This window comes from Ammospiza nelsoni, chromosome 3 (genome assembly GCF_027579445.1).
Source record: "Ammospiza nelsoni isolate bAmmNel1 chromosome 3, bAmmNel1.pri, whole genome shotgun sequence".
Classification (NCBI taxonomy): Eukaryota; Metazoa; Chordata; class Aves; order Passeriformes; family Passerellidae; genus Ammospiza; species Ammospiza nelsoni.
Window position 1 is genome coordinate 101,823,946 of NC_080635.1, and position 20,225 is coordinate 101,844,170.

Below are 20,225 nucleotides of genomic sequence, written 5' to 3' on the forward strand. Positions count from 1 at the left end.
ACATCCATTATGAACAAAACAGGTAAGTTACAGGGAATGGAATTTTTCTGACCTTAACAACAGAAGACAAACACTTATCTCTTTGCATTACATCCACAAGGTAAATGTGGCATTCTTAAAATATCTTTATACTCAGTTATGAGTAAGACTATTCATCCTACACCCTAGTTCTGCATACAGGAAGGAACAAGCTCATAGCAAAAGAATTTTTTTCAGCAGTGGGAACAACTGCAGGATGATTATCTTCCACCCAGTGTGGGATTCCATGAGAGATCACGGATGCTCTGGCAAGTGTTGGGGCATTACTACATGTTTGTGGAAGTCTCTCAGCTTTTATTAATTAGACTCCTGACAAAGCAGTTAAACCCTGTAACAGAAAGCCACACTGCTCATTCCTGAATCATATGAAATCATTCACCATTTTATGTACAAGTTTTGAATTACAATCTTCAACTCCTCATCAGAAAAAATAACAAACCAAAAAGCCTAAAAAAGCATTTTTGGAAGAACTGCATAGTATACAGAAGCATACTTCAATTACAAAATATCTTACAGAACACAGACTGTAACAAAAAGCAGAGCCTGTTACCTTTTCTGAGAAGGCAGTGCCCAGCCCGAACTAGATGTTTCACCTCCATTATTAGAGGAACAGCTTTAACTGAACAGAAGAGTACATGAAAAAAGTTCCTGAACAGACCAAATAGTTTAACAGAAGAATAAAAGCACATTTGTAAACAACTTTAAAACAAGAGCCTTATGAAAACAATAAAGGTCACTGAAAGTTAAACTGTTAAAACTCTTCTTAGCCCAAGCTGCCGTGTTTTACCCTTAGAGTTTTTTTTATGATAAACAAATTTTTTCATATGGAAAACCTCAGTGAGAAATCTGGGCAAGTATTTTTGAAATTTTTAGTAAAATTAAGAAAAGGAGAATTTGAAGGCAAAAAGTCAAACTCCAAATTTCTTTTGAAAATTAAGTGATAAAACCAAACTATTGATTGAAGCCAACAATGCATGGTAGCACAGCACTTATTTTATAATCTGAGACCCTTTTTGATGTAAACCCTGGAAAATCATTAACAATTTTTTGTATTATGTACCATTAATTTTTCACTGCATTCACTTCGATTATTCAAACCTTGCCATAAAGTGACTTTTCACATACAACAGATTGATCTTAAGCATATCTCTTTTACTACACAGCAAAAATGTAAAAACTGTCCTGAGAAATGATTTTATATATGTAACTATCAATGCCTCTGAAGTTGAGCATCAGTATTTATGCTGCTCTACTTAATGCTTCAGCATATGTTAAGTAAGCTGCTGATCACTGAGTGTCTCCATTTTGGTAGATAGACAGATGTATGTGAACAGCAATGCTTTGGATAACTTGTGCTATTCCTAATACTAGAGTTATTTTCTCCCTCAATTACATTTTGCTATAAATATGTGTGCCCTTAAGTTGATCCCAATATCAGTTTCAGCTAACTAATCAAATTATCTGTTAAGGTTTTGGGAATGAGAACCCTTCCTTTATTTAAATAAAATGAGGGAAAGGTTTCTAACTCCCAAAGCTTTGCCAACAATAGATTTATTTTCAAGACAGGATGTCCAGTAAGTTGTTCGTCCTCTTGGCTGTTCACAGATAAGCACAACTGTAGTAATGGTTTGTATCAAGTAGGCAGGACGAGAAAAAGAAAACAGTATGAGGTTTTTTTCCCCTTAAGGTTTTTCCAAGTTCTGCTCATGGATATGAGTAACTATTCATTTGAAATAAGTGTACTTTGAATTTCAGATTACTTCTCTGTTATTTATAGGGCTCAGCAGCTAAACTTCAATTTCCTATTTTAATTTTGCAAACAAGTGTTATTAAAACCCTGCCTGTAACTGAGAACATCAAGAACTTATATATGTATATGAGTAATTTAGCATTGTATATAGAAGTGTCTCATTTTTGTACCAGTTAAAAGTTAATTCATAATCCAAATAATCAATCTTCTATGTAAACAAGTAATTATTTTCTCCTATGTAATAATGGTAAATATCAACACTGAGCATTACATATTCCACTCCACCTCATTAAATGCAATTCTTCAGTCACAAAGGCAGCAGGCAGTCTGTAATGAGCTTCCTCTGAGCTATGTTCAAATGAGTGGAATAACTGAGATTCCTGATGGAGATCTAAGCTATTTCCCTCATTTTCTTAATAGTTTCCACTATTCGAATACTCAACTCGATTTTATAATTTGCTATTTAAAATAAAGTAATTTCCCCACACTCTTTCCCCACTCTATCTAAAACAAACTTATTTACATTTATGGTAAATGCTTTTCATCAAATAACTTTAAGAAAAAAAACCTCCTGAAACAAAATCAATAACGGAGCAAAAACATAGAGGGAGCAAGTATTTCAAGTAGTGTATTAATTTTCTTTCTGAATTTTCTTTCAAAGATTCTACAGGGACAAAAGTTTTAAAAGTTTGAAACACACTTTTACATATTTTTGACGATATCTCTTTTCCACAAGGGACCAATTCTGTCCCATGTATAAAGTGTAAAGTGTGTATTGTGTAAAGTGATCACCTTCCTAACTTTTGGCCCGTATTTAAATAAAACTGCATGTCATTCACCCCAAGAAAGTAAACAAAATACAGCCTTTTACTTCAAATATTTTATGAATGCAAGATTACAAGAAATATATTAGTCAAAATGCAGGGCTATCAAGCACTGAACTGAGAATGCTGGCATCAGCTTGCCTACCATTTGGCATGTGGAAAAATACACTGTCTACAGGTAAAAGGCACCACTAATGCATCATGAATTACTCTGATCAGCCAACATCACCTCTGCAGCTTGCTGCATGTTTCAGTTTATTATGAAAATAATCATCATAATAATAGTTTGAGATGAGACACTGGAACAAAACCATTCTTAAACAGGAAAGTCTTTTCTTTTTTGCTCTTACTGAGGCAACACCAAAAACTAAAAATAAGTTCTCACAATTTAGCAGCCTCCTCAACACTTGTTAGGCTAGCCTTCACACAAGGAGCATGCAAACAGCCACTCTTCTTGCTTTAAATTGAGGGCTATTGGTTAATTCAAGTCACTGTTTTTTCACTCTATTCAATTAACCTGTTGAACTGGATTTCACCTAGGAAAAAGAAAATTAAATGATGTTAAGTGTAGCAGACACATACAGATCACACCAAGAAGCTAACACTCATGAGTTGTCATAATAAGGGATAATAATAATAATAAAAAAAAATCAGTCTTTTCTGTGCATATTTTTCATTCGAAAGGTCCCAGGAAATCATGATGTCCCTGGCCGCTTCTGTTGCTGATTTCTGATGACCTCTAATTGTTTTTTGCATTGCTGATAGTATGTTGAGAGACTTTTGTTTTCATCTAACAGCTTTTTATGTTCTTGTACCAGACGGGATGTATTTTGCTGGTCTTTTTCATCCTGGTCCAGTTCTGCTATTAGTTCTTGTCTGAAATGGGGAAAAAAAAGTCATTGTCATTTATGTTCTGTTTTCATTTGTGTGTAGATGACTTCATATGTTTCAAATCAGTATTTGATTATCAATCTGAACTCACAGCTGGTGACATTCTGTGCAAAAGAAGTTGACAAAAGAATGTTATTCTTTGATGTAGTCTGGGGAAAAATTCCCTTCCAAATCAAATCCACATTTAAACTTTAAAACAGCTGAGGACTGAGCCTCAGTCTCTAAACCTATCCTTCAGATAATGTCTTTCAGATGTAGTTTTACAGGTCACAGTAAAATACCTAAGGAGCCACACAAAATTTCATTAATATATTCAACTCCAATTTTAAATATCTATATGCACATTTTAAATCTCTAAAAGGTTTAAATCTATTAAAACTTCAAATACAAAATTGCAGTAATTTTTGTAACTTTTTAGTGAAGTGCTATTTTCTATCTAGACTTGAATTTATTAAAGCGGTGGAAAAGTAGAATCAAGGAAATTACTTCTGTAACTGGCATTTCCCATTATTTATGCTGTAAGTGTTCAACATGTTTTTTTAGCAAAGATTTTAGAGGCCTACACACACTGATAATCTTGTTATAATTTATTCTGCAAAACTGATGTAGCAGTTTGTTTTACTATTTTGTTATGAGGTGACAAGAAGGAAAGCTGCCAGCAATATTTTTGCAACAAAATAGCAAAGGAGAAAGTTAATTAATTGTTGCCATATGGTTTTTAATTACAGTTAAAGAAAATTTAGTAATTATATGCGGTTTGAACTAATAACTACCTTAACCAGCATTAAATTCATCCATCACAACAAATTTTTGTGTTTTAACACGTATGGACAATTACATTCTGACTAAGAAAAAACAGTTTGGAAGAAATGTGAACACAAACTTCCTAGGGAAAAAAACCCAATAGAAATATAAAAGCAGAAAATTAACAGTTTTGAAATAAATATATTTTAAATAATTTACTGACCATTGGGGACAACATAAATAGAATCAAAATTAAGATATTAACTCTAGCATCTAAATCTAAAACTCCTAGTTACATGTTAAAAAACCAAATTGTTCACAGAATACTAAGCCCAAAGTGAATATGTGACAGGAGTTCAATCTTACAGTAACATTTTCCTCCCATTCTGTATGCTATTTCTACGGTACAAAAGGTACACACATTTTTCTCATTAGCTAATCCACAAATACCAAGGCAAGATCTTTATTAACAGCTGCCAGTGCCTTGGACACTGGTGGGTCACAAGCTCATTATTTGGTCTAGTGCACGACTGTGACCTCTGAACTGATCCCTGGCATCAGGAAACAGAAGACAATAGAACTTGTTATGAACTCAAATTCTGAATCAGCAATAATTTTTGATCTAATACAACAATATGTGCAGCTGCTTTACTTATACATGTAAACACTGCAAGAGGAAAGACTTTATTTCCAACACACAAGGAGAAGGCACATAACAGCTTTTAAGCATCAGGTCCTGAAGCCATGGCAGAAAAATCTAAGATGAATGTTGATAATACAGTTGTAAATGCAGTGCTTGACAGAAGTCAGAGATATGATTAAAACTAACTGCAATGAGTAACACTGACATATTAACCAAAATTCTATAATCTGTTAGGCTAAACAATTCTCTATAAGTTACAACTGAAAATACTTCAATGGACAGTGTAGCAAATTAAATTCCAAGGTTCTTTAACAGTTCAGGTGTTTCATTTGAGATGATAAAATCAAACATTACCAGTTTGTTACTACTTATGTAGGACTTGTCCCGAAGAAGAGTCTTGATATTGATTAGAGCTTTCAATTACTTTCTCTAAATATTTCATCCGTACTGAGCAGCTCAGTATTCCTGAGTTAAAGGTTGGAAAATAATTATGCCCTACGAAATGCTACTTCATAAAGCCAGAAATAATAGTCACAGTGACTATCATTTACTTTTTACTATTTATTTTTATTATTATACACAGACTTTGTGGATAGGAAAGACATAGAAGAACAGAAATGGTTAAACACATTTCACTTACTTCCTCTGCAACAGCAATGCGATTTCTGTCTGAACTTTCATATATTCTTGTGCCATTTTGCAGTGCTGCTCAAACACAGCCATAGATTCTTTGGAGTTTGGGCATGGTGCTAGAGGCTGAAAATAAATCAGACATGTAAAAGACTAATGAACTGATATCTTAGTAAATAGTGTGTTAGAATGTCTCTGCAGTGTATTTATAACAGTCTTTTAAAAACCAGTAAGCATTTAAAAATAAGTGTTAAACCATCCCCTGGAAAGTGTTACTGCACGGATGTCAAAGTTTACTCAAATCTGAAGTTTTTAATCTGACACTTGTCACAAAAATCAGAGCAACATTTAATCCCCCACACAAAAAATAAAGTGTATACAACAATTTGATTCAGTAACACTCAAGCAAATAAAGTCTTATTTTGACAGTCAAACTCAGCTTATATTTGGTTTTAGGGATCATGTTTCCCAGGGCTTGTTTTTAATAGCTTGATCAAACCTGAGTCAACCAATCTCAGATTACATAATATATTTTTTTAGCCTTGGTCAAAAATTAGACAGAACATAAACCCAGGTAAATATGTGGCACTATATTTTGCAGCCCCCAAGTCACATGTTAGAATGAAATGCAAACTTGAGAATCTAATAAACTGTATATTTATTACCTGTAACTGATGATCTAATGTGAGATATGCCATTGGGATGGAGTTATCTGACCCATTGGTCTCTGTAAAAACACCAAGAAAACTTTAATGTATTTAAAAAGAGTTAATTCTATTCTTACAGGACAAAAACAAGAAGTAATTACACAATACACAATCTGAATGTGGATAAGCAGATGGAAATAGCAGCGTTCCAATCCCAAGGCAGATGAATCATTTTGTTTTTCTGATAGTTAAGAACATCAAAAGTATGGTCTATCACATCAAGAAAAAAAATTATGGTTACCAACCTACACTTCTAGAAGCCATGTAACAGCACACAGATTTTAAAAACACCATTTTTGTACAGTTTGCGATCATTTCTGTTTATAAAAAATTTGCCATTTCATTCTTGTTTATGAAGGATCAGCCAGCCAGCCCATGCATCTAATGATTTTAAAATTAGAAGCTGTGCAAATCAGCTCTGCCAAAATAAAATAAGCACAACCTCCTGCTCAGTTTTGAAACCTGCTCCCAGTGAGGTCTCTAAGTATCTTCCTCACAACATGCTCTAGGGCATCTTCTCTGCTCCATACAGATACTTTGTGGGTAGCAAAAAATCCAATAATCGGTCTGTCTCCTGGGCATGGCTGCTCTCTTCTTACACTGCAGTTGCTCTGGATTTCTCTAGAGCTTTCATTCCAGATTTAGTATGTTTCTGCATTCTTATCTTTCAGTAGCCCACAATCTGGGGATCACAAGGTTACTGTTAAGCTTTAAGAGACACAGGAGTAAAGACACATGGAGAAACTACTGATTTTACAGCCGCATAATTGCTACTAGAGGATTATATGGAGGAGGGTAGGTGGGAAAAAAAAGGGGCTGCTTACCCATACCCCAAAAGCACCTGCCACAGAGTAGTCGTGGTAGAGAAACTAAGGTGTTGCCCTCAAAGACTATGCTATTTCCAAGAGCAGCTTCAAAAGGAAACAGAAATAAGAGGGTGGGAATGGAGAAAAAGTGGTTAAGTGTATGCTTGTAAGGAAACTGAAAGGTGGTAAAAACAAAAAGGAAAAAGGAAACAACCCTAAAACCAGAGACTTAATCACCATGGTATTTTAAATGCAATCAACATGAGAAGTCCTTCCCTACATTAGACTATTGCCATATACGGATACTGCGACAATGAATTGCCATGCTTCAAAAATACATCACTACATGTCAATGCTTCAGGCGACATTCCCAAGTGTTTCAGCACCACATCACAGAACTGCAAATTCTTCCTGATTGACCAGATACGGCTGCATCCTTGTTTTATCACTTTGCTTCATTAAATTAAAAACATAGCATCTTTTACAGAAAACCAGTATTATTTCTCTCTGAAATTTGAACAATTCTTTGTGCATGGCCTACATAAACCTAACAAGAAAAAAATATACATATGGCACATTCTGTATTTACCTGAGTATAAGGTGACCAATTTCTGTGGGCCAGAAAACAAACTTGACTTTTAGCTCCAGTGCTGTGCTGCATTTAAGACCAAAACCTTGGCACAAACTTTTGTTGCACTGGTTTATGATTTGCAGCTTTTGGTTTCCAATGAACTCTTGACTGGGTAAGAGCTTGCTTCCAATGCGAGGCAGCAATTCCCATTAGTGCTCACTGCCTAAAGCAACTCAGGTTCCATGCTGCACAAGAGGGCCCAGGGCTGCAGCAGTGGGAAAGGGCTTGGGAAAGTTATGAGTGACAAGCCACTGACTTGTGGTCAGGCAAAGCAACAAAGGACAGAAAGAAGAAAATAAGGAAGCAAAACACAAGAGTGTGTTGTCCTCCCACTAACATGGGTAAAAAAGAAAAGTACATCTTACATAATCACCTCATATTCAGTAAAATGCAAGTGTGCAAATATACATACATATTTATGTATATATACATATGCTTGTGCAAGAGTCAGTCACCAAGAGTTTCCATTTTGCAGTTGGTTAGAGGAAAAGAATCTGATCATCAAGATGAAAAGATCACAAGCAAAAGATTACAGCATTTGAGGCACTCTGAAGTACCATCTTGAGACTTAATTTAAGATTCAACATGTACATTTTGGTATCAAAAATGTAATTTTTATTTATACTCTAAAACTGAATTTGTGGGGATCCATTTTTTCTGCATTACAGTACTGGTTCTTTTCATAACAGAATACATTATGACTTTTAAAATCAAACTGAACTATTCAATTATCTTCATTCTTTATCCTATTTCATAACAAAAGAACAGTGATGCTACAGTAGAAGTATTTACAATGTCTCTACAGACACGTGTTAGTGCATTCAAAACCAGCAATTCTGTGTGCACATCTACATCCTGCATAAGCAAAATAACAAGAGGTGGTAAACAGGAGTAACCTACTACAGACGATACTCACCTACATAACATTTAATTCCAGATGTCAGGGCAACGAAATCTTTAAATGTGCATTGAAAATACAACTGGACAAGACTAAAATGTTCTAAGATGTCTATTCCCCTAATTCTCCAAAACCACACTAAAAAACGACGGCTAACAAGATGCTCATTAAGTATTATTATTACTGCAATTTACAGTGCCTCCTTACAAGCAAAATATTTACAAGTTTATGTAATTTACCAATTTATAAATAAGTATTCTTACAGTGTATGTGAAAAACAAGGCAGTAATGTAATGATTGGATTTAAGCAGAACTTAAAAAAAATTATGATCTTCATTGCTTACTTTTATTAATGTCTGAGCACACACCCCATACCACAATCAAATAAATATTTAAATTTTTTTACAGGCAAAAAATTTACAGAATAAACAAAGGATTACCTGCATCATCTGGTGTCCATGGATTACGTGTTGGCTTTTCAGAGGTTGGTCCCGAGGTAGTGATCATTCTCACACTAGGACTAGATGATCTACTGCTGTTTCTACTCTCCTGAAATGACAAAATAAAATGACAAGTTAACAGAAGATTTTTCGAGAAGTTCATTAAAACAAAAAGAAATTGAAGAAATATGAACTTATAATCCTCCTTAAAAACACTTTCCCCTTTCCCTCCCCAAGCTTTTACCCTGAATGCTCTCCTACTGGTTTGGTCAACTTTACATGCATTGCAGGGATAATTTTATCCCCATTTCTCTTTACTGTGTAAAAGAAATTGATACAACTTTCCTATTCAGCATAACAAAAAGCAATGCTGAACAGTGTGTTCAAGACCTTTATAGAAAATCATGACAATATGTCTAGTGATTTTTGCACCATTGTTCAGTGAAATCTAGCAGCTCTGTAACATAAAAAGGAAATAAAGTTTGTTTCCAACATTTAATTAGTGAATGGAACTACATTCAGTAAAAGGAATACAGCTTAATAGCTGCACTAGACTACCATGTATTAATCTACAGTTTTCTTCTGGTTCTTTTGTTAACTCAGAGGTTATTTGATTAATCTTCAGAAAACGTGAAAAAAGAGCCTAATCAAAAAGGATCAGTCAATCGAAGCACATCAATCAGAAAATGAGTACATGCTCCCTCATGAAGCAGTTTAAGAACTAAACCAAAATTCTGAAGGTTGCTTTTTCATGTACTGTTTGACTCCTCCAATGTTTTTCTTTACCAAAGCACAAAAACATAATACAGATGTCATTATTCTCCTAAGCTGCTTTTTCAGAAATGTTATTTACAGTATATATGTTTCTATTTCACATACCCCCTCAGTGACATTAAATTAACACATGAATGGATTTAAGACTATAAGCCCCAGCAAGTTTCTCAGAAAAAAATGAAGTAAAAGGAAAGATGCTATTAAAATACAACTATTTTCAGGATGGTGTATTTATCATGAAATGATTCATTAAATGACTCCATTTTTCAAAATAAGCACTCAAATATACATTAACTAGAAACTACATTTCTTTATGACTTTATTTCCAAATATCTTATTTTAATTTAAGCTTTAAGATTCAGGATTCTGGCCCAATAATGATCCAAAGAATAACAAGATTATACACACTGAAACATCCATTATTTCAAATGCATACTCTTTCTTCTGTGATGTTTATTAAGCATTTTGTTAATATCAAGAAATAAGACAATAAACTGTAGAAATAATTTGATGGATATTATCAAGATGATGGCATCAGACATTTTGAAAAATCTTATGTGTTGGAGTTTTTGTTGACATTAAGTAAGATTTAAGTTGCTGAGCTTACTGTTAGCGTCCTCAAACATGAATGATAAACACACCCTGCTGATGTAAAAGATCAGAAGATAGAGAAAGCACTTGTAACAGCATAAAAGACCTTTAAGCAAAAAGAGATTTGTTGTGTATCATAGTGGATAGTGAAAGGCACCTGAGAAATACTCTAGTTACAGTAACTTCTCAGTGCTTTACCAGATTGTTTTGGTCCACCAATCAAAACCACATTTCTTTGATATCTTTATTTATATGAAATTCAGTAGATGTAGAAATGAAGGAATCACATCTGAAGCATATCTAAAAAGCACTATGAAGCTGAATGGAAGTTTCCCAAACTGAACACTGGTTAGATTACAGTGTTTTGAGAGTTTGTTGAGTGAGATGCTTTAGGCCACCTGCATGGCAGCAGCGCCTCTGACAGGTAAAGTCCATTGTCTGGACTTTGGCAATCAGTTTCTGTACCCCTTCATCCTTGCTTCCTCCAGACTTGCTAGCAGGTTACTCTCAAATCATCTTTGCCAGGTGGTCAAACTCTCATGGCATTCTTAGCTGCCATTTCTCAAAGACTTACAGTCTTGAAAAGCAGGCATATTCTGAGTAATAATCTTCCCTGAAGCTTAATTTAAACAGGCAACATGATTTAAAGAAATCATCATTACTAGTCCTGTTTCTTCATCTCAGCTGTGAATTTTATCTTGCTGTGAAAGGGGAGAAAAAAACCCAAATGTGCATCTGTGACAAATTTCACAATCTCATGGACAGAATGATTCATCTGTGCAATATCAGATCCCCAAATTATCCCACTTAGTTTGCATGCATGTGGGCATGTACATTATGACCTTGCTTCTTAACTCCCCACATCAGCACATGGCTTTCTTTAATATAGTAATTTTTTTCACTTCAAAGTAAACTGTAAAAGTTATGGAGGCTCTGCAACAGTTACAACACCCCCTCTCCCCCAAAAACAACAATCCCAAAACAAAACAAAACAGTGTTTAAAAGAGGAAGCAGGTAGTTTTGGTGTTTATGGTAGTACTGTGAAAGATGAGTACAAAACATCCAAAACAATAAAAGACACACAGGCAAGGAAAAGGATACCACACTGAGCATCAGATCACAGCCTGCAGATCTTGGGTCACTATGCCAGATATATTTCTCAGTATCCATATAAAACATGACATTTTGTAAACACTGCATGCAGTATTAATGGCAATTTGCTGTGTTACTTGAAATCCCCCAAAATATTAGTCGTTGCAGTTAAGAGACTGCACATGTTTCTGTGTTGGAAAGGTGTTTAGACAAGAGCAACAGCACCAGATAGAGGACACACTAAAATGTTTTAAAGTGCATGTACAGAGAAATAGGCAGAAAAAACAATTCCATTCCAAAAAAAAGAAATTGACAGAGAATCACAGTATATAGACAGAAACAAATGAAAATGTAGCATTTGATTTTAGAAGGGACAGTTGCATCAGTGATGCTTATGTCACTTGCAGTAAGGACCAGTCTAAGGTCACCAAGTGCTAAAATCTGTGAAAATTCAGACCTGAACATGTGTTCTCAACACCAAATCACTCTAACAGCTGATCCAAAGATGGAAAACCCTTGACCTACCAAATTTCCTATCTAAACTGTTGATGCTGAGCAGTAAAACCCTCTGCAAAGCACTATTATTGTCTGCTGTTGAGAATACCAGTAAGAGCAATGCTGTTAAGCACCTTAAGTGTCTCAACAACATAAACATAGTAATTGTCAGCCATACAAGCCACACGAAGAGCACACAGACATAAAACAGACATAAAATCATAAAACATACAAGGTGGTCAAATGAAAACAGACAAACAGGTAACAGGACCAAGAGTCTTGGACTACCCCTTTCAGGTAAGCACCCATATATAAAAATATTAATTAATAATATATACCTATATTTATTTATATACAAGCCTGGTGTTTTCCTTCACCTTAAGAAAAATTCCATTCTGAATTGGAAAAACCTTTCTAATTAAAAACCTGTAGTAGCAACAGAAACCATTTTCTATAGATACAGCAGCAATTTTCAGGAAAAATACATTCAGTAAAAATATTTCTGATCAGTTTTACTGTGTCAAATAGTTAAAAGCCAGAGAAGAGGCACCGTGGCAATCCTTCCATTTTGAGTGGGATAGGGCCTTTCATGGCCTGGGTGAGGGAGCAGAGGGGCCATGGCTGCTTGGTGAAGAAGGCTGTGCCTCAGAGTGGGTGTAAGGGAGAATGGAATGCGGGGAAGAAGATGTTTGCAGTGAAGGGAGAGAGGGGAAGGGGATTTTCACATTAGAAAGGATACCCTAGATATGGTATAGTGCATATGGGAAGATTGGATAAACTCACCAGAGCTATATCACTCAGATGTTTTTTCTGCTTTGCCTCATAGATTGCTTATATGGATAGTAGCAAAAAATTTTAAATAAAAAATCAAGGCACTGAGGTCCAGATGTATAGAAACCCATAAAGATTAATCTTAAGTCTTTAGCCATAATTACATTGTGCTCTGTTTCTTCATTGTTTTCCAATTTTTTTTAATATACAAGCATGTGTACATCAAAAGTTAGCATTAGTTTCAGCAGACTCCTCTATCTCTCTTCCCATCAAAAAGGAGATAAAAATTCATTATTTGTTTATATGGTCAGTGTAAAAATATCTTTGAAACTGCCTTTTTCATGCGTGTTAAAATATTATGTTTTCCAGATTTTACCATGTTTCCAAAGAAACTGCAGGATAGCAACAGACAATTGTAATTCTTCCACTTACGTTTCCAATATGTACACTATCAAAAGTATGAAAGTAAAATATCACTCTGGTACTTCTATAGACCCACAGGAGATATTGGTGAGGTAAACATAAAACAAAATTTCTATATCATTCTGTTCACAACGACAATTTAGCTAGAACACCCATACAGGCAGTAGAACAGCTTTCAAATAAAGATTATAATAATAGTTATTAAGATATGAAGGAAACGATGAAAATTTGAAATATCAACCATTCATTAAAATCAACAGAATGAAAACTTTTAAATAAAAAAGCTCTAATTAAATACATTCATACATCAATCAGCACAATTTGGTATAACTGATGTATTGTCACTTAATTTTTTCCCTCAAGTCTTGCATAATTATAATTCTACAATTAAATGAATAGGCTAAATTAGTTCCTAAATTTTGCAGATTAATTTCTTTCTAACAAACCTGTCTTCTCTGAAGATATTAAAATATATTGTGTAGACTTGTTATCTTCTGATAAATGTACACAGTAAATTTACTAATACCTACAGGCTTGATGAGGTTTCTGTGGCTTTCATACTCCATGGAATTAAAGAAAAATCAAAGGCTATTTTCCTGACAATTACACCCCCCAAGAATTACCACCCATTTTATATTATTGTAGTAGGCTGCTTAGTAAGGAAACCTGATTAACCTGATCAATATGCTAAGCACCAGTATCCCACACTCAAATAATAGTAGGAATCTCAAAATTGCCAATTCACACTAAGGACCAAATAGCCTCTGTGAATTGTTGAAGCAATTAAAAACACAAAATAACCACATCTGAAAAAAACACATTAGCTATACTTTTCTCATTTAAAACTGAAATGAAACTAGGAGCATGTTATGTAGCATACCACTGTCTCTGTTTCCATGGCATTTACAATACCAGTCAAATAGCGATGTTATTATAAAATATCTTTTTGAAATAGTATTCTTTTAAAACAAAACTTTTTGACAACACCCTGCTGTAAATATTTCACAAGAAATAGAGAGATATCTCTGTAATTTACTATTCAGAATTCAGAAATTGATAATAAGTAACATTTATTATACTGATGCACATGCTTTTTATTTTCGTGCAGAAAGTGAGTCTATATATAACTGTTTTACACAATAAGTAGTAATTACAATTATTTCCTACATACAGAAAGATGAAAAGGCTTTCCTGTGTAACATGTGCCCTCAGTCAAAATGAACAGTACACAAAAAAACATGTGTACATAAAAGTGGTAAATACTGCATAAGCTGTACAGAAAATGCTTCTCATCTAGAGCTCATTCACAGCTACTCTCATGGAATCTCATTTCAGTGCAATACAAACAACACTACAGTCTGCCAAGCTTCCACATCATTTCTATGAAAGCATCAAAGGTGAAGATTTCCAGATCAGTTCCCCAGTACAGATTTGGTGCTGACTTTACTGAAAGGCAAAGAAGAGATGAGAAGGACATTACCTGACTGGACTCTGTTCCAGCAACACTAAGATCTTGAATGGATCTGCGCCTCTGCTGTCCGTTTCCTGCTGGGAAAAAAACAAAACAAAAACAAACCAGTGAAATATATTCAGAATAAAATAAGAAGGGTGCGACTGTTGCAGAGGAGCTTGGAATTTGTACAAATCCACAGAGACAAAGTGAGAGAGGGGGAGAGACAGCTGCAAAATTTTAACTCAAAACATGCTGGCCTGTCAACAAAAAGTATACCCTAATACAATAACCACTCCTACCACATGAATAGCTGCTGCACTCTACTCCACCATCTTCTGTCACATGTATTTGGTCAGGCTTAGTACTTGGGGCAGGAGCTGATGACGACATCTATTTCAAGTGCGTTACGTTATGGGGATTTCTAAAAGCTAAACCACAAAGATAACAGGCTGCCAGCTTTAACCTGTTGCTCTTTGGCTTGCTCAAGGAACACAGCAAGGACTCCTGCCTGCGTGACGCTCCCCTCAAGAAAAGTAAGAAGTGAAAGCGCTTCTTTCTGCTCTCCTGTCTCCTTCAGGGGAACGAAACTGTGTCCTGTTCTCATGCTCTGAGAAGTGTGAAAAGGGGACCGTTCAACTAAATCACATCTCACCATCAACCTACGAAGCACAATGCTGTAATCTTTTCCTCTTCTCCTTCCACCTGTTCTCAATTATCCACCAGTGACAGCTACATAAAACAGTTTAAATTTTAGCACTGACAAGCAATCAAAGGCATTTTCAGGAAACAAAATCTCCTTAAAAATAAAAGGAGATTATGCAACAGAATCTCCCTAACTACTTTGATTTTTATTACAGTGATTGTTTATATTATCTCTTGAGAGCAAGTCAGCTGTCCTAAAGGAAACACCAAAATGTCCCCAGTAACAGCTGACAATGCTCAAAATTCTTGCTCTTAGCTCTGCATTACGTAACTCTGCTACTGGAGGGGAGCATCTGAAACATGTACTGCAGCCATGGCAGCCCCTCACCCAGCAGCCCCACACTCAGCCACCAACAGCTCACTCAAAGCCCTGCAAAAGGCATCACATTGCTGACCTTTTAGATACTTCTCATTCAGCATAATTCCCACGACTCCAAGCCTATCCTGACACATGTTTTGAATTGCAACAGTTACTACAAAAATGTAAGACTATTTAATATTAACTGATATATTTGATAAGCCTTTAAGTTTTTAAATATATGTATTATTACACATAGGAGCACACTACCACAAAATAGCAATACAAAATGCTTAGTGTCACTTTATCAATTTGTCATGATGTTTTAAAATTTATAGAAGGTACTTTAAGAAACAACCATATAAGAAAGTCAAGCAGGATTCTAAAACAGGAATATACTTTTTGGTCTGACTACAAACGGATTTGAATTGCAACTGTTCTGTGGTCTTGGTATTTTGCTTCTGAAATTCAGGGAAAGTATATACTTACCTAAGCAACAACAGCTAAGTTTGTTTAATGCTTTCATATGGGGATCTTGTGAATTACAAATCTATGTCAAAATGTCTGAACTTGTTCATTTGCAGTGAACTTTTTCTCTACGCAATTGTTTAACAAACAAGATTATACATTTAATAGAATTCTGTGCTGTGGATACTTCATCTGGCTGCCACAGCTCATCTCAATATGCAACATATGTGCAATCCATCCACAACTGATACAAAATTATGTGCACATTTCATTCAACAACATTGTTATAAAATTAGCTCAGCTGAAATAGGCTTGCAAAAATATCTGAAATTCTCATTTCAGATTAGCAACATTTGTGAATTTAAAGAACCCAGCGCATGTGTTGCTGAAATATTAGAACATGGCTGCCAAAATGTTAAAATAATCAGGGTGGGGTGCAAGAAAGAAAAGAAAATGCCTTGCGGGAAGTGAAGGGGTGGGGGGGAAAGAGGGGCCAAAACTACTGTTGTAAAAAATGAACACCTTTAAATGAAATATCTTCAAGTTAGTAGCATGAGGAAGAGCAAGCTCAACTAGGCAATGCCATTTTAATTAGTATAATACTGCAGACATCTGGCAAATAGCTTCAACAAGGCAGAAACAGACTACGAATCAACAAATACTTATTGCTCCAGATTCAATATAAATTTCAATTGAAAAATACGCTGTACAACACAACAAAAAATATTTATTTGAAAAGCTCATGGGTACTTCTATATGCTTTCCTCTCCCAGTTTTGATCTTGTTCTTACCTCTATGTCTATTTAAAAATATTTTTTCCTCATTATAAAACTAAGAGATTTGTACATGGACAGAAGTTAATCCACAGTAACTTGATGCACAGTGTCAGGCTTTTGGTGGTTTACAGGATTTTAAGATTAAAAAGCAAAAGTCACAAATATACTTCATGGCCTCAGAACAACCCATTTCACACAGTGTTGTTTATTTTCTAAAATTAAATTCTAAAGGAACAGGAAACTTCCATCACGTCCTGCCCCACATACTCTAGGCAAAAATAAACTGTACAACTTACTAAGCTTTTGATCACCGCCCCCACCCAGCCGCCAAATATCCAGACCAGCTATGACCTCTTCTCCCTGCCCTTTAGCAGATACTTGCATCTCCTTTTACACTTTCTTATTTACTCACAGTCCTCTCTCTTCCTTACACACCTACAGGGCTCAAGCCTCTCTCACAGTGCAGGATGATTAAGTGACTGCAACACTGCTGTAAGACATTTTGAAGAAGTTAAAACATTGATCTGAATTCCAGATGAATTAAGTGATCTGGGAAGACAAGAGTGGGATTTCTGGCATACATTGATTTTAAAAGTAGATAGAAAAGCTACAGACCTACAGCATCCATAATTCCTATCTACCTTCTAAAGACCCTCTACAAAATGTGTCTATCTTGAGTAATCATTTATGCAACATCAATGCTATAAAAATTGTAATGCTGTGGCAGTTTCAGATGACAAAATTACAAAGCCAAATGCACACATGCCAAATGCACGAGATGTCTAACATTGCCAGTGAAGAGAAGGCTGTACTTGCAGGTATATTTGCTACATGCTGCTTGAATGGTTTCTACCAAAAAAGTACACAAACTAGAATTCAGATTTTTTTTTTGTTTCTTTAAACATAAGGATACTTAAACTTTTTGGACTTATTAGGGTTTTTTATATATAAATATGCATATAAAAATAAAGTTGGTGCTTATAACCTGTACTATAAATACTATAAATGAAAAAAAAAGAACTGATATAGCACTAGGCTGGTTACATGATACCACCACTGCAAACTCATTTGCTAAGCTGTTACACAAAGGAGGAATTTTTTGACCCATCTTTCAGTTTTTAAGTTTTGTAAGCTAGTAACACAAAATACCATCTTAAATGAACAAATAGCTCACTTCACTCTTACAGTACTTACTTAGAAAGAAGAGCAAATATATTCTAAAAACTTTCCCTTCTGACAATATTTTACCTTTAATTGATAAAGTATGTATTTTACGACCTTGGAAGCATAATCAGTTCATGGACGAAATGCAGTTGAGGCAACACATTACGAAAACCCCCAATGATAGCAGATGTAGCACTCATACTTCCAAAATAGCCCTGCCCAAAGCAGCTGACTCACGGTAACATGCCTGCCTGGTGCTTCCCCTCTCTGGGCAGCAGCTGCTGTGCCATGTGCTCAGCACAACTCCAGGCAGCAGCAGCACAGACCGGCGCTTGTGCGGCTCCAAGGACAGGAACGAGCTGCTCGCCCCACCGAGGGACGCGCCCGGGGAAATCTGCAGGAGCTGGGTCTGTGGCAGAAGCAGCATGGAACGTAACTGGGTGGGATTGAGATGGCAGTAACAGTTTGGGGGGCTTGGAAGCTTAGGGGGCTAGAAAGTGAAAAGTGTGTTCAGAGGCCAGAACTGAGAGCTTTGTGCTGAAAGAGTAAAGAAAGGAAAGAAATGAGAACTATACAGATGAATGTAATTAGTTTACTGGGCAGATGATCATGTTCTGTCATGTAATGATTAATCTCATTTTTTTCTGGCTTTGGGATTATTACTGGAAAGCTGTTCTGACAACCGGAAAATTTTCAATATAAAGCCCAGATTTATTTGCAGACAATTTACATATTTTTTCAGTAGTGCCAATACTGTCTTTTAGCTTAAGAAGTCATCTCTTCCTAGTTTTTAGCAGCAGAAGATTCATCTATAGAAAATAATTATTCATTCTCAGCTTTCACTTTGTGAGCTAAAAAAAGTCATGCTTTCAGATTTGTTTTTATACTCACTATATCCCTCATATCCTAGTAACTCTTCTTCATATTATCTGAGTGCATGTATGTTTCTTTTATATGGCTGACCAGAAGAGTATGTTCAACTCCTGATTCACACTCAACAAGGGCCAGTAATAGTGTCAGTGCTTCTTTATTTTTCCTAGAAATGCACCTTAAGATTTCACAGTTTTTCACAACTACATTAAATTCGTGGCTCATACTACCTAGAATTAATCTGCATGCATGTGCTATGATCTCACGTCATCTTATTAATAGAAATTGTTGTTAGTGCATGACCCTGGATTTTACCTTATTTCTATTCAGTCACAGCAAAATTCTTCCTATGTGATATTCTAATCCTCCTCTTAATGAATAGTTGCTTCTGATAAAGCATTAACTCAAACTCATTTCACTTAAATACTTTAGGAATAAATTTTGAGAAAACTCCTTAATATGCTTGTTCCAACCCTATACCTTTTTTTATTTTGACAGGTTTCTATTTCTTTCACATGTATTCCAAATTCTTGAAATTCCCATCCTGTCAAGTTCAATTAAAATCGACCAGGTGAAGAATTTTTAATGACTGCCTCTGCCTAAGAAACCAATAGACTGGTACAATACAATTTGTTTTGTGAAAACAACATCGTATTTTATTTCACTGACTTCTTCATTATTGCTTAAAAGTTTCAAAGCTTCTTGGAAGCCTCATGTTTTTATGGACAGACAGTGAGTGTATGGAGACAAGAGGCACTCATTAGCTTCTAGAGCTTATTTACCAGGCTCTCATCATGAGTTAACACTGAAACTGGACAGATGTCTTTACTTTCGCTTTCCTTCTTTCTCAGGATTTCGTTTATGTCAGTGCAGGCCAGGACTGCTTGAGAGTTACAGTGGAAAGCTACTCTAGTAAACTTTCTTGCCAATTTGTTAGCCGCAGTACCAAAGAGGTTTGATTTTTCTGGGTGTTATTGCTCTTTGGAATCTACTTTCTCATATTCTGTATTTTTACTATAACCTTCAATAAAGTTATTTGAAAGAAACCTTTGTACAAAATTATCTTTTGCATTCAACTTTTTAATACCTAACAATATCAAGATATACAAGGAAACTTCCTCAGATGACAGAAATTTAGAAGAGGAGGGCCATGGTTTTAAGTGGATTCCTAGATACTTTCACTCACATTTCCTCATTTTCTGCTCCTGACATATCACGCTGAAGTGACTTGCATACTGTTAATGGTATGCCTATCACAGTTTGGGATTGATTATACTTATTTTTAGGCTTTGAGAAGTATGAAATGAAAGAAAGAAAAATGTCATTCTACTAACTAAAAAAAAGA

At 35.3% G+C, this 20,225-nt stretch overlaps 1 protein-coding gene across 6 annotated transcripts in view; it reads right to left on the minus strand.

Annotated features, from left to right (window-relative positions):
* Nucleotides 1-400: 400 nt before the first annotated feature.
* The window catches only part of MAP3K7 (mitogen-activated protein kinase kinase kinase 7), a 48,302-nt gene continuing 28,477 nt past the window's right edge, over nt 401-20,225 (minus strand). For 3 of the 6 annotated variants that reach the window (XM_059467478.1, XM_059467475.1, XM_059467480.1), the window contains 5 exons: nt 14,630-14,697; nt 9,004-9,112; nt 6,187-6,248; nt 5,532-5,647; nt 401-3,489 (listed from right to left, as the gene is read on the minus strand). In XM_059467478.1, the coding sequence (XP_059323461.1) occupies nt 3,309-3,489; nt 5,532-5,647; nt 6,187-6,248; nt 9,004-9,112; nt 14,630-14,697 (536 nt within the window). In that variant the 3' untranslated portion in view covers nt 401-3,308. Of the gene's footprint in view, nt 3,490-5,531; nt 5,648-6,186; nt 6,249-7,052; nt 7,140-9,003; nt 9,113-14,629; nt 14,698-20,225 lie in introns of all 6 variants that reach the window. The other 3 variants (XM_059467477.1, XM_059467479.1, XM_059467481.1) reach the window with 2 other exon arrangements.